The sequence below is a fragment of the Juglans microcarpa x Juglans regia genome, chromosome 8S, assembly GCF_004785595.1.
Source record: "Juglans microcarpa x Juglans regia isolate MS1-56 chromosome 8S, Jm3101_v1.0, whole genome shotgun sequence".
NCBI classification, from domain to species: Eukaryota; Viridiplantae; Streptophyta; class Magnoliopsida; order Fagales; family Juglandaceae; genus Juglans; species Juglans microcarpa x Juglans regia.
Genome location: NC_054609.1, coordinates 516,806 through 532,860, shown reverse-complemented (window position 1 = coordinate 532,860; position 16,055 = coordinate 516,806). Strand labels below are relative to the sequence as shown.

Here is a 16,055-nt window from a genome sequence, read left to right as displayed (position 1 = left end):
AACATTCAACCGAAACGACAGCATTGTGGTTGTCACTTGTCCCAACAACATTTATCCACTTATCCATCCTCTTACAGCTGTAGAAATTTTGTGTAGATTTATTATGTATCAGTTACTATTTATTCTCATATCTCATACTTATAATTTTTTTCATAAAGTGTGAGAGTGTATTTTATAAGATATGTGAATATTTTTTATAAGATGTGGGGTGTGAGATGTGGAGTAGTGAATAATGATGATGAGAATAATTTTTTATCTGGAAGCTATTAAGGATACCCACGACTATTTTTATCATTTTTTATAATATATGTTTTAAAATGATGATATTTAGATAAAATGACTTTACTTTTATAAATGATTTTATAAAAATACTCATCTTTAAAACATGTTACCTAATTACAACAAATATTGTGTTTATCGTTTTCCTTTTAGAGCCAAAGTCACGGCCATACTCTATTCCATGATCATCCCTTTTTCTACTATCACCCAATTGTTATAAAGATGTAATTAAAATAATTAAGTTTACCTCTTCATATCAATTTATATTTTTAAAAGAGAAAACCTTCCCATAGGTCCCAACCGATATTCCACTATCAACAGCAGCGAATGGTAGCTGCCACGTAGACCTCACATGAACCTAATGATATACCGCACTGCATGGGAAAGAAATTTTTTTTTTTCCAAATTTCACTCAGTTCTCCTTCCCTCTCTCTTTCTCTCTCTCTCCTTGGCAAGCAAACCTTCGAGGAGCAAGACCATCGTCAGAGCTCTGTAAGTCACTCTCTCTCTCTGTCTCTCTTCTCTACTGCAAGTCACCCTTCCTCCTCTATGAAACCAACTAGACGGTAACCCTCCCTCCCCTGACTCATGAGCAGGAAGCTCAACGTATCTGACAATGAAATTTTTGCTGGCATAATTAATGTGATCCAAAACCCTTGATATTTCTTTCAAGATTTTATAGAGATCATGAAGGTTGATCAGAGAAGGTACTAAATGCAAACCCTCTGCTCATAAGACATCTAAATCGTCATTTATGCGTGCTTACAAGTTAAAAGGTTGCTTCAGGTTTGAGGGAGGCAGAGTTATATGTCAAAACTGGTATTGTTTGCATTCAAAATCCACCTCAACTCATTTCATATCATTATTATAATTTTTTTAAATTTTTATATAAAATATAATAAATAATTTAATTTTTATTTTACTATTTATAAATTATTTTAACCTATCTTACTCATTTCTGAATTCAAATCACTCAAATATATATATATATATATATAAAACTTTACTTGGAGAGGTTTTAGAAGCTTGAAAACAAGTGGAATAAAAAGCTTGATTCGACTCAATTTTGTGTGCAACAATGTAGTGCTGTACCAGCTGTTTATGCTCTTTTTTGACTACTTGATCGGGACGGCCTATTACTTTTGCCCCCTTTGAACGCATCAGATTATGTATGTTTCTGTCAAGATTGCATAAAAGCAAATTTGATTGGACCTTGTTGAGAAGATTGAGGGTTTATGTGTTTGTTGTAATCATTCTCTCGTGCACTGTCTCCTATCCATAATGATCACATGCTTGTTAACTTGATGGCTGTAATCATTATGACAAAAAAATGCCTTTCTTTTAAAAAGAAAAAAAAAATCTTTGACGTTTAGACAGTGATAATATTTAAAAATTATTGTGAATATTTATAAATAATAATAGAATATTAAATAATAATAAAATATAAGTAAAAAAAAAAAGTTCATAATAAAAATAAGTAAAAAATAATAATAAAATAATAAATAATAATAAAGAATATTAAGAATACTCTAGATAGTACCTAAGCCTGTGTAAATATGGTCCAACATAAAACAGCTTTAACTTTAATAAGAGTCTGGTTTGTATGAGTGGGCCGAGCTTTTCAACACCTCGAATTAGTGTTTGGCGACTGACGTTGGGATAGTGAGAATATTTGAGAAGTGTTGAGCATGTTTATGAATAGTAATAAAAAAATAATAATAAAATAATAAATAATAAGTAAAAAGTAATGAATAGTAAAAAAATAAATAAAAAGTAATAATAAAGTAAAGAATTGTAGTGAGAGTAATTGAGGTACTCTTGGTATCCAAACGTGAGAGTATCTCAAGTACTCTCACTACTATTTATTATTTTATTATTACTTTTCATTTATTTATTTTTATTTATTATTTTTTACTTACTTTTTATTACTATTTAATATTTTATTATTATTTTTTCATTATTATTTATAAACATTCTCAACATTTCTCGAGTATTCTCACTACTAAGCCTACACCGTTTCAGATCTAGTTCCATGGATGAATGAAATTTTTTAAGAGAAAAGATATTTACAATGATAAGTTGTACAAGTATCACTTAATCGTTTTGAAAAAAATAAATAAAATATATGATTTTTATTTAAAAAAAATTAATTTTTTAATAGTAGACTTCACTCTTTTTCAAAACGATTATACATCGTTTATTATGCACTTCATGATTATATGTAGGATTACTCTTTTAAGAATAACCGCTAAAGACACAAAGAGGTTATCTGAAAATAAATTTATAAACTGATATAACTTTATGTGATCGTTAGATCTATTTCATAATAAAACTAACTTTACAATTCGATGTATCACATGAAATCACGTTAGTTTGTAAGTTTACTTTTTATGTGTAATTCCTTTGTGGTTAAAAAAAAAATTTCTTTTTTCAAAGCTTTTGTCCCAAATCAAGAGAAATAAATATATAAAATTTATTTTAAAATATTTATTATTGTTATTTATGTGAATATCTTGGTCTGTATTGTATACTATGGAGGCAACTTCCTGTATTCGTATAATTCAACTGAACGGGAGAAGAGCTCTTTATGTACCTTCTTGCTTTTGGCATGTTGTCCAAAAAACGGATCTTTCAAAGTAAGGAACATTGATAAACCTTTTAAACCATGTTCTAATACGTACGTAAGACTAATCAATGTGTTCCAATCCCTACATGACATGTTTTACATGTGTGTGGGGTATGCACTTAGTAAGTTTCCTTGAGACAAGAAGAGAGCTCGTAGCACGTAAGAGATCTTTCAAGAACAAAATCAACGTGGCGTGGGGGAAACGGAAACCAAGACATTTGTATATCATATACGTATATGTATTATTTATTGGCTATATTAATCTTTCTTTACAATTATTATCCCATCATCATCTCTTAATAAATTACTAAATGCAACAATTAATAGAAGATGATTTTTGTCGTTTTATTTTCCTCTCAATTATGGGTAATACTAAGGACTCGTTTGATTACATAAATGAGATGAAATGAACGTTAAATATAATATTATTAAAATATTATTTTTTAATATTATTTTTATTTTAAAATTTAAAACAATTAAATTATTTATTATATTTTATTTTAAAATTTAAGAAAATTGTAATAATAAGATAAGATAAGATGATTCATATAATCAAACTAGGCTCGATTGTGAAAGCCTAATGACTTGATGATATATGTCAATCAAAGAAGGGTACCGCATCATTAATTAAAAAAAAAATGCAAGTTCCAATTCCTAATTCTTTATAAAATATGGAAAAGTTTTACAGTTAAAAAGAGATTCTACTAAAATAAATCTATAAACTGACATAATTTCATATGATACTTTAGATTTATTTTATAATAAAAATAATTTTATAATTTAATATATCATATAAAATTATATTAATTTTTAGATTTATTTTTGTAGACCTCTTTTATGTAACGAAAACATTTCTCTAAAATATGAGCCGATCGAGTAGTCTTGACTTGGTGTAATCCAAATAATTAATGGCTTGTTTGTTTTTACAGATGAGATAAAATGAGTTGAGATTAAAATAAAAAAATTAAATAAAATATTGTTAGAATATATTTTTTAATATTATTTTTATTTTGAAATTTGAAAAAATTCAACTGTTTATTTTATTTTATATTGAAAGTTAAAAAAATTATAATAATTAGATGAGATGAGATGAGATGAGATGTTTTCTGAAAATAAACTAGACTGAACAAAACATGAAAAATACATGTTTGTCTCTTGTTAACTCTAGACTTTCACAAACTGTCCTCTTTATGCAACTTTTAAGTATCTTAATTATTTAGTAAAGCCACACAGATTTCAGTTTGAATGAATAGGAACCGATCGAGGAAATCGAGATCTCCACTTTCCATCGAAAGCGAACACATTTTTAAAATAAACACCAACTACTTTACCTACATACGTCGGACGTTGCCATTTGAGATGGACACAGAGCTCCTCCTCCTCGTGCCAACCCAACCTGAAAAGGCATATTGGCTTTTATGTTGCTTGCTTGCTTGCTTATTTGAATACTTACTTTAAAAGGCTAAACTTTGATGGATTCCACGGCTCTCTTCACTTTATGAATTAACAACCTATAAATATTAATGTACGCAACCCCTTGTATCTTTTTATGGAGAAATTCTGTTGACATAATTTTTTTTATAAGAGTCGTGTTAGGCTGCCGCCCACTTGACCGCTCAGTGTGCCGCCTAGCACGAATATATCTTTTTATTTATTTATTTATTTTTTATATTTTTAACATATTTAAATATATTTAAAAATATAAAAAATACACCACTAAATTAAAAATCACTTATTTAATTATTAAGTAAAAAAATAAAAAATAAAATAAAATATATAAGCTGTCAAAATGAGAGAGCAAACTCAGATAGCATATTAGTATTTTCTATTTTATAAATTAAAAAACTATTATAATTTGATGTGATACGTTAGACTATAAAATTATTTTTATTATAAAATAATCTAACGTATCATATGAAATTATATTAATTTATAAGTTATTTTTGTAAAATTTTCATATACTTCTCTATTTATGGGTATACACACGAGTTTGATTGGATATATTCTATTTAAAAAACGAATAAAAAAATATTGCTTTAACTAAAAAAGTAAATTGAATTTTGTTTTATTCAGTTTTCAATTTCCGCAACAACTAGATATATTCAGCGAATTTTAATAGGATATAATAAAAAAAAGAAATCTTTAAAGGGATTGGAGATTGAGCTAGAGAGAACCTGATCCCTTGGAGATGCCCACCTCCTAGGTTTACTTTTCAATAAATTAATTTTTAAATTATAAGCGCGATGTTATTTATTATTAATTAATAATTATTTTTGTTTGTCCTCTTCATTTCAATCTTTGATGTGTAGACTGTAGAGTGTGTAGACAAATAAATGCGATCTGTTGAGGTTGAGGAATCACGTGCCATAGGATATTGCACGCGCCACTATCATCGCGTCACTGAAAGCATCAACTTCGAAAGAAAAGTCACCGTGATTCAATCCCCACCACCACAACCGTGAAAGCATCTTTTTTTTTTTTTTTTTCCCTGTTTTCACGCGCCAAATAAAATCCCCACGCGCACTGATACATGATACAATCACAATCTCACTAGTCCTCTTATTCTCAAGTCCATTCGAAAAATTTCAACGACTCAGCCGAACTCAGAGAGGGAGCGAGCCACAGAGAGAGAGAGAGAGAGAGAGAGAGTTCATTAGGATTCTCTGCTCTCCATATTCTTCTTATTCTTCAGCTGCTTCTCTGTAATAGAGCAAAGATGAGCTCAGTCGTCCAGGTTCATTGACTTTGTCACTGATATTCTTTAAGCTATGTTGGTTTCTGGATTTGTAGTAATTGTTTGCTAATGAGATTCTCCTTTTGTTTGTTTTTTTTTGGCTGGGGTTTAATTAGGGTCTCACCAAGTCGCTTGCCATGACCGTGCTCTCCGAGATCGGCGACAAGACGTTTTTCGCCGCCGCGGTTAGTATAAAATTGCAAGTTCATTGCCTTTTTGTTATCATGTTGGTTAATTTTTCGTGTTTCAATATTATTTATTTGGAATCTGAAATATTTATCTATTTGCTTTGGGTATATGGGATTATTTTCGGTCTCTGTATTAGTTTGGAAGTGATGCCGGTTAGTTTTAAATCTTGCTACTATATATTGGTCAGCTCCAAGCTATGGATTTAAAAAAAAAAAAATTAATTGAAATATATTGTTAAGCGGCTGGTAAGAGAGATGTTGTATTTGTGGAGAAATACTCGGATCGTTTGAGGATTAGTCTTCACTTTGTTCTTGAATTGTCAGTTTTTCTTCTATTGGTTGACATTTTAATTCGGACACTACTGTCCTGAGTGGTTTTATTGCCGTAGGAAATTTCTTTACCAAGGAGATGTGTTGCGATTCTGCAACCCATTTTGCTTACTCGGTTCTTGCAGCAGGGTCTCTAATGATGGTGCCTTTTGCTGTAGAGTCCACAAAATCCAGAAATAAAACAATTAACAGATGATGTATTCACGGGCATATATGATGTTTAAAGCATCTTTTTTTTGTTGTTTATATGTAGATGTATATTGTCTTCGAGGCAATCAATTTTGATATTCAAGTTTATGCTCATCAAATGCCTATTTCTCTATAAGGAAATTACCGTTTAGTGCCAGAGTGTCTCTTTGTCCATAGTGAATTTTGGGCTGAGTGTCATGTTGTTATGTACGGATTTCTTTGAATTTCCTTTGATAAGGTACTTGAGTGAAAATCGAGATTTTCATTTAATTTCTTTTTGACTTAAATGATGTTTCCATGTGCTTCTCTTTTACTAAATCGCTATGATTGTTGTCATAAGATCCTGGCTATGCGTCACCCCAGGAGGTTGGTCTTAACTGGTTGCCTCTCAGCTTTGATTGTAAGTGTTTCTTGCATCTATTATACCTATTTTATTTGGTTTCAGTTCTGACATATGATTAATTTTTAAGCCCTCACGGTGCTGGAAACATTTTTTGATTCTTAGGTTATGACTCTTCTTTCTGCTCTTGTTGGCTGGGCTGCTCCAAATCTGGTTAGAATTCTATTTGGTTTCTGAAAAATGCTTATTCGTGTGAATTAGATCGTGATGGTATATAAGGGAAATGTTTTGTCTTATGGAGAATTTTGGTTGATATTAGATAATTGATTATTTTGCCTCCGTATGTTTGCTTGAAGGTTGTGTATGTACTTGAAAAATAATGCATGAATAGAAGATATATGGAACTGCCAAGATGTAAAATATTCCTTTTACAAGTTTCTTTAAGTTTATGCATTTAAAACTTTGAGCCACTTAGCTAAATGAAATGACATTTGACTTTTCTTCTGTTGAGCTTGTTTCAAATAAAATGCTTGCTATTAGATGTCTTTTTTCATGATTAATAAGGGTCATACGCAAGAGTTCTCAGTTGCTTATATAAAGAAATAAAAGTTCATAAAATTGGCTTAAACCTTGGTGAGCATCATCAAAACCTTATCATGCTGAAGGCGCTGTGCAGTGGATTTCTATACTTTAGTGATTAGGTAAGAATACTTGCATATTATCCACCAGCTGGCTTAGATATTGTGGGGTTCTGCAATTTGTGCTGAAAAGGCAAAAGGGCGTTGGGTTCTGTTTCTTTTGTACTTCTATAGTTCTATGGGCTGATATTGTTTGGAATTACATGAATGCCACACATGATGGCAGATGGAGGAGCCCATAAGGTCTTTAGTGCATAAATTCATGTTGCTATAGGCTATTATCAGTACTGGTGAAATTTTAGCATCTTTGTTTATGTTGGTTCTGCATTTTGTTTTATAACATGGATCCAAGGTCAGTTGTGATGTGTGATTGGTTTAACCACATACTTTGCAGCATGTAGCCTAGTGCGTTTATCTTCTAAAGTACCATGAAACAGGTTCTCATTAATGTGTTACAGTTCTTCATTAAAACATAACGATTTTTTATTTTAAATCATGCAGATCTCTCGTAAATGGACTCATCACGTAACAACATTGTTGTTCTTTGGGTTTGGGCTATGGTCTTTGTGGGAAGGATTTACTGGCGAAGGGTAATGGTTCATTTCTTTCATCCATCCACTTGTTTGCTGCCTTTTGCACAAACAAATATCTTCATCTAAAGTATTTGTACTGGTGTTTAATCCCGGGTCACCCTACAGGGAGGCTGAAGAGTTGGCTGAAGTCGAAGCAAAATTGGTGGGTTTTATTCTGTTAATTCATGCCTAATATTTACTCTAGGGCCAAGGCCTCATTTGACTTTCCTTTTTTGGTTTTATTAGAATGCTGATTGGAAGGCTGACACAGGAACCACCAAAAAGAGAAGTAAGGTATCACATATGACAATCTTTTGAAGCTGTAATCAGCGTTTTTGTCAAGTCTTGAGGTGTCTTACTGGTGCATTATGGGTTTTTTAAACTTATAATTTAACCTTTTGAAACTGTAGTTATAAGATACATCATGCTGCGTGTTTTGACAATTTATAACCTATTTTATCTTTTGTCACAGGATGATGATGATGATGATTTGAAAAAGCAGAAACGGCCGTTTCTGTCACAATTCTTTTCGCCAATCTTATTGAAGGTTTTATCTCTATGGATTATTAAATCTAAACTCAGCATTACTAACAAAGCCTAACAACTTTCATCATGCTCATATCGCAGGCATTTTCTATTACTTTTTTCGGTGAATGGGGTGACAAGAGCCAGGTAAGTGTTACCTTGGGAAAACACGTTGTGTGTGCCTTTGAATGATCTTACTTTCTCAACTATAGTACTGAACCTAACTGCCTTTTCAGCTAGCTACCATTGGTTTGGCTGCAGATGAGAACCCATTTGGTGTTATTCTTGGTGGGATTATGTAAGTTGTGCCTGTAAACCTCTATGTGTATCAATTGGAGTGTTGCTGATAGTTTGGTGTTGTTCCATGTGTGATGTATAAAGGATGTTAACATGTGATTTGAGATATCTACATGGTGTGGCGCCCATATCTGTGGTCTTTGTTCTAGTGTTACACACCTTGAGTTTTGAAGAAACTGGGAATTTCTCAAATGATGTTTTGGAGAAGAAAACAAAAGTTAGATGCCAAAACTTATCAAGAACACACGGTGTTAATAATATTTTATGCTATAAACATTCTGGCACATTATATTCTGAACAAGTCTTATTGGAAGATGTGTGGTTTTCTTTGCTTTGATATAATCATCTTTATCTCATGGACACTCAAAATGCGAAGTGTCTGTGTTTGACAGCCAAAACTTATCAAGAACACACGGTGTTAATAATATTTTATGCTATAAACTTTCTGGCACATTATATTCTGAACAAGTCTTATTGGAAGATGTGTGGTTTTCTTTGCTTTGATATAATCATCTTTATCTCATGGACACTCAAAATGCAAAGTGTCTGTGTTTGACAGCCAAAACTTATCAAGAACACACAGTGTTAATAATATTTTATGCTACAAACATTCTGGCACGATTATATTCTGGCACATCTTCCAAAGTCTTATTGGAAGATGTGTGGTTTTCTTTGCTTTGATATAATCGTCTTTATCTCATGGACACTCAAAATGCGAAGTGTCTGTGTTTGACAGCCAAAACTTATCAAGAACACACGGTGTTAATAATATTTTATGCTATAAACTTTCTGGCGCATTATATTCTGAACGAGTCTTGTTGGAAGATGTGTGGTTTTCTTTGCTTTGATATAATCATCTTTATCTCATGGACACTCAAAATGCGAAGTGTCTGTGTTTGACATTAACACTGCATAGCATGGGTGTGGGATATATCCTTGCATGCCTCTTGTCTCTTGCTTAGCAGGTTCTTCCAACAAAGAGAGGACCATATTCCTAATGGTCCTTGTTTACAACGTGCCTTGTCAAGATCAGTTTTTTTTTTAAAAAAAAAAAAAATTCTGTCAAGCACTCATGTTACACACATGAAGGCTAGAAGAAGAAAATTGAACTTTTGTTTAATTAAGCTCTTTTTTAGTGTCTTGAAGTGTGGGGACTTGAAAAATCCACTAACCATGCACAAACCACCCCTAACACTTGTAGCCCCGTTTGACTATGTAGTTCCATATTTTGTATGCTTATTTATTTGTTTATTGGATTTTGTTTCGTTTGGTTTTTGTCATCTTTTAGTTTTTTCCCATGTATGTATGCATGCGCCCTAGCGTTCAAATGTTTTCCAAACTCTGGAGCATGCATGCATGTGCGTGTGCTAGCAAGTCAGACATTAAAGCCTTATATATCTGAGTGATGGTGTTCCCTTTTCACAGAGGACAAGCATTGTGTACTACTGCAGCCGTCCTTGGTGGAAGGAGCTTGGCTTCTCAAATATCTGAGAAAATAGTAATTTGGGAACTTGAATCCACTTATCTTAATTTTATAGTCATGGTTGTGAATTTGTAATGTCATGATTCTTTTTTCTTTTTTATGCAGGTTGCACTCTCAGGAGGAGTTCTTTTCATTGTTTTTGGGATTCAATCCTTCCTTTCAACAGTTGAGTCATGATACACTCACGAATCCATGATAATGCATGGTTAGTAATATACTTGAGATTTTAAATAAGAAATTTGTCTGGAATGTTATGGCGGGTGAAAAGTTGTCCTTAGCTTAATCTATCGGCAGGTTTCTATTACCGAATTATGGATTGGAACAAATATTTCCTTGTCCCATGTGATAATTCCAAATTTATTTCAATAGTGAGTATAAAAAATCTTTTCCATTCCAAGCACTTCAAGAATCATTACTGCTCATAAGTAACAAGTCGCGATGACATGATTTTCGCCCATAACATACTCTATTGAAAGTAAATACTCTACTGAGCAGTGCTAGATCCATTTATTGCATGATGCTTGCACACCATCAAAATTGCCTTGGAAAGAATGCAAGAGTAGGCAAGAATCATTGCTTCACCTAAGGAATGATTTGATGCATCATGCATGATACAGAATGCTGCCTATCCCCCACACAAGTAGTTATATAAGGATTGAAAGATGGTTTGCTGAGAAACTAACTATACTTTGGCATATTTAGAGTTTAGTCAGTCTGGCAAACTATCATAGTTGCAAGTACAATTACATGATCACTAAATTGTTTCAAAGAGATATAATATGCTTTACGAAGTTGAGCCTATATATAGAGTATTGCTTGCACCTTTTGCCTCACTATAGTGCATTTGCCTCCGTACTTTACCACGATGCATGCCATTCTATACATTCATCCTGCCAACTTATTGAAGGGGTTTGAAAATTTGCTTTTTGATACTTCGGAATTTGAAGCTCGATCAGGTTGAATTGGTTCATATATATGGTTGACATGCATTATATATATTGTGGGTGTTGAAATGTGCTTATAGGTGGGATTTTTTCTTGAGGTTTTTATGCAATGAACAAGTTATTTGGAAGTTACAACTCAAAAACTGTTTATATAAAAAGACAACTTTGTACGTTGTAGAACGAAAACAAAAACGTCGTGGTTTAGAAATTCTGAAGAGACGTTAACTGATCAAGTCAATACAATAAATCATCTGGTTTTTGGGTAAACGTCAAGAGTTTTAGTTGTTTCGCATCTCAGAATATAACTAGAAGTCTGGAAAAACCTTAATCGGACCATGCAAATGAAGGAATCTATGGCGATCGTAATCAGAAAAGTTTTTATTACTGACATCTGAGATCATATGATATTGATTACATTCTCTTAATCATTACTAAGATTCATCTTGATCTGTTCGAATGACTTGTATAGTCACTGCTTCATCATCTAATGCATCCCGACCGCTCGTCTCTCGACTTCATATCGAATGATATATAGAACCATCCAATCTTAGTGATCTAATGATCAATTTACCTGCATGGCCAATAGCTATGGCCAATTTGTTTAATGTTCTTCTGGTTCCAATTAACCCCAAGTGAGTCAAGAAATTAATTTAACATACTACGTACATATAACCTATGTTTTTTCTTCCCTGTAATGGTAGTACCCATAATGATAAGGTTTGATCATGAAAGTCCTTTTGAGTGAGGATCTGGATTTTGATTAGCCGTTCATATAAAAAGAAGATCAGCAGTTCTAGGGTATGTAAGTTTCACATACTTCATTTGAGAATGAAGAAAAACTGGTAATGCAAGGGATTGCGTTTAAAAGATAATCCGAAGATCAGCAGTAGTTCTAGGGTGTGCAAGTTCCACATACTTCGTTTGAAAATGAAGAAAAAATGGTAATGAAAGCGATTGCGTTTATAAGATAATCTACTAGCTGGCCTTGTGGATCATCCATTTTCTAGGAAATTAAAGAATAAAAAGATGTTCAATCTGTACCATACAGAAATGAACTGGTACGTAAAGAATGGACCAGTACTTACTATATTACAAATATATTAGATGTTATATATATATATATATATATATATATATATATATATATCTTCAATATATATTACAAAGACAGTCCTACCTAGTTATTGAGAAGTCCAGTCATGAGGAAAATGAGTTTTGTCAAGTACTACTCGATTACATATTCTAATGACGAAAAACCTACACCATATATACAAAGTTCATGTGTAAAAACTATATGTGGAGGCATCGGCAACAATATTACGGAAGCCGCCAAATGCATGTAGATGCCAGCATAATGAAAACTCCCATGTATATGCAACCCTGAAATACATGCATGATCAAGACCAAGAACCACAGATCATATCATTAATGAATGATTGAATATTATTGATTAGTGATCACCCATTATAAACAAAAAAACGAATATATAATAAGGATTTTATCCATTTTTTGGGACTTAAATCTTTTTGGTTTCTTGATCACTAGCCACATATTAATTAATACTGGCCGGGAGCTGCAATATTAATATCAATATCAATGCTCAATATCAATTCATTCAGCTTGCAGCAGTACTACTACTGCATGCATGCATTGCATGTGTAATTTAATGACAAATATATGTATAAATAAGATATAATATAGAAACTTACAAAATATGAAGTGGGAGCGAATCCGAATCCGAATCCGAATCTGAATCCGAATCTGCCAAAGAATCCAAGAAGGTCTCCAAAGAAAGGGAAGGTCACTCCAATTACGTCCAATAACGTAAACGCTGCAATATATATATATATCCTCTCTATCTAGCAAGGCAAATACAGGCATGGCATAGACCTACAAATTAATCTCTCTTGATCATTATGGTTTGCTGCATGCAGTCCTCATCTAGCTTGTGCGTATATAGACTACTAGTGCATGCATGCATGCCTGCATTTATATTATATGTTGTACTTATATTAATTAATATATGCATGTACGTACTTCCATTATATAAGAGAGTAATACTATTATTCATCCTAAACCTTATATATCATCTCCAATGACACTTGCTGATATGACATGTTTTAAATAGTTTTTTCGTTCAACTATATACTTAGATGGTAACCACTTAGAATGTACCGGCCACGTGACAAATGTGACTGGGGACGACAATATCTAGCACGAGTTATTAGGCAATTAGCACCTGGTAGCTGCCTAGGTTACAGAGGCAATGAGCCACGCAGGTTTCTGGAGATTCATTAGCACATTGTCATCAACATCTTCCAACCATGGCCACCGGAAAATAGCATATTGCATTGATGAAATAGGCTCCATTAATTGCACCTTTCCACATGGGTATCTTTTGAAGGCTTCTCAGGAGTCAGGAGTAGATGGAATTGTGGCCTGAATTTCAAGCGCCACTGCATGACCGGCAAATGCAAACGTGATTTGACCCAGCGCATTAAACACACGAAACATGTAATCTGCTGAGCTTGTTGTTTTGTATGCGTAGCTCACATTGTCAATCCGGCCTCTCGCCAAGCAACCCACCCAGGCAATAGTTGAATAACTGCGCCAATCAGAAACTCAATTCATACAGTAGATCATGTACTCAATCTGTCATTTTATGAAAATCCTGCATATGTTTCTCATCAGGGTGCTTCATACATCGTTGTGTTGGTTCTCAAGAAAGTTACATCACTCACGTACGTAAGCCTTTCATGACCTCTAGATCTCTCTCTTCGTAGCAAATTAAAGTGATATTTTAATATTCTTGAACGTCATCCTGCTTGAATGGATATTGGTAGAAACAGTACTAGCACTCATACATGCAGTACCTGCTGAAGAAATTACCCAGTGTAGCATGCTACCTATAGACAGGGATTGTAAAAAGCTAATGCCCCTGTTGACTAAATTCGTGTTTTACTCACAAAAATTATGACCCAAATATAGTTTCCTGATCATCTAGTGTTATATATTTGAATTTCAGCCTTGCTCATACTCCCAAGGTCAAGGAAGGCATGATTTAAATGGATTCGTGCATTCTTAGAGGTGTTACCAGGGACATTGATAAGAAGGCCCACTTAGCCTGAAGACTCGAGCTTAGAGGCTTGGAGCACGTCTGGACGTAATGCCACCATAATTACCAAGTTATTCTATGGGGATTTTTTACCATTTTTTTCCTTATAACTTCTGGTCCTTTTGGCAAGAGTAGAACAACAAAAACAATATAGTTTATAAAGGTGCTACTTACCAACTCAAATACAAGCAACAAGATCTGTTTCTTTCAATTCTGAGGAAGAGTAGTAAATTTTATGGAGAGGCACTACAAGAAATCAAGCTTTTTCCAGTGATTTTTAGATCATCATAAAAAAAATGGCCACTGAATTCTAACGCAATGTATTCGAAATACTGATGCTGAATTCACTGTTCACTTACTTGCGGCGACTTTTGTACTTATTAGGGGTATTTGCTACGATTTTGAGCTCTGGAAAAGACCTGATTTTTTGTAGTGAGGGATTGTTCTAGATTCCGAAGCTCTAAGCCCTCCTCTCTTGTTTAATTTGGCATGAAAACAACTTTAATCTGAGTTGATCCAGAGTTAATTAGTTGGTCCGAGGACCAGCTAATTTCAGGGCTAACTTATCATGACACTTTCTTTCCTTTCTCTTGGCCTTTGTTTTTATTTTTATATAACTTTCCGGGTTCTCTTTTGGCTTGGAAATTATAATAAGTTGAAATTATTTTACCAGAATTTGTTTGAAGTCTACCATGCACCTAAAGTTTAAGCTGAAAACTCACCAAAAAAAAAAAAAAAAAAACACGACGCTGAACAATCCTTCTTAGATCATAAGTTGAAAGAGAAGTGAAGATTAGGAAAGATTAGTCAAAGAACTAGATAGTTACCATAGGGACATGATTGCTGCAGCTAGTGACACGCCGGCAACAGAATTAAAATTGGGAAGCTGAGAGAGGAAGAAATGGATGGCCCCAAAGATCAAAATCCAGTAGGACTGCCTGAGCTGTGTGCAATTGGTGCAGGCCATCTCCATAAACTTCTAAGGCACTTTCCCCCTGTGACCATGTACACTATGTCACAGCCAACCTGGACAGTAAGTTGCCGCGGAAGCACAATCCAAGGCCCCAGTTTTGGCCCAAAGGCATGTCGACCGAGGTCAATGTACCGATCAAAGCGAGTTCCTGGAACACATTCATGGAGTTGAATCATCTGCCACAATGTGTTCAAGGTCATGCACCATGATAACACCAAAAACATTGTCCCTGTACCCCTGAAAATATATGAAGGTGATATATATATATACCATCCTAGGTAAGCCATGGCATAAGGCAGGCTGAGTACTCCTGGACCAATCATGGCCGTGACAGTGTGAAAGGTTGAGTACCACCATTTGGCTCTGCGAGAGGTGTCCTCCTCTACCCATTTGTCTTCTGAAGGCACTTCCTGTCAGAGTCCAAAATTTGCAAACAGTGAGGAATCTAGTGAAGAAAATAAAGTAAGGTGGCATATGCAGGTATGAATCAACCAAACTAATTCCTTATGCTAGCTAGCTAGCTTACCTTTGGAGGATGAGAAGTATAAACCATTTCTGCAACCAGAAAAAGGAGTCGGTCCCTTCGAATGTGGAGTTCCATGATGATCTTCAAGTATATGTAGAGGTTGGTTGGGGACTCGAAGTGTGTGATGGAATAAAGTGAGCTATGGGAATCTTGCATTCCTTGGCCCCAGTTTTGTATTTATTTATATATTTTGCTGCTTCGATTGGGACTATTGCTTTGAGAAAGCAATAAGGGTGGATGCAGTAAAGTTGTTTTAGTTGAAATAGCAAATGACTCGATATATTTGGCAAAATATA

General features: G+C 33.7%; 1 protein-coding gene and 1 pseudogene across 1 annotated transcript; one reads left to right on the top strand and one right to left on the bottom strand.

The window, feature by feature from the left end:
- Window positions 1-5,438: 5,438 nt before the first annotated feature.
- On the top strand, window positions 5,439-10,598 carry LOC121244860 (GDT1-like protein 4). Its single transcript, XM_041143083.1, has 12 exons — window positions 5,439-5,639; window positions 5,756-5,824; window positions 6,687-6,746; window positions 6,852-6,899; window positions 7,826-7,914; window positions 8,023-8,059; window positions 8,143-8,190; window positions 8,369-8,443; window positions 8,524-8,568; window positions 8,658-8,719; window positions 10,144-10,216; window positions 10,307-10,598. Exons 1-12 carry the CDS (start codon window positions 5,622-5,624, stop codon window positions 10,376-10,378), a joined length of 696 nt encoding a protein of 231 aa, XP_040999017.1. The 5' UTR covers window positions 5,439-5,621; the 3' UTR covers window positions 10,379-10,598.
- Window positions 10,599-13,395: 2,797 nt separating this feature from the next.
- On the bottom strand, window positions 13,396-15,925 carry LOC121244754 (annotated as a pseudogene).
- Between the last annotated feature and the right edge of the window lie 130 nt (window positions 15,926-16,055).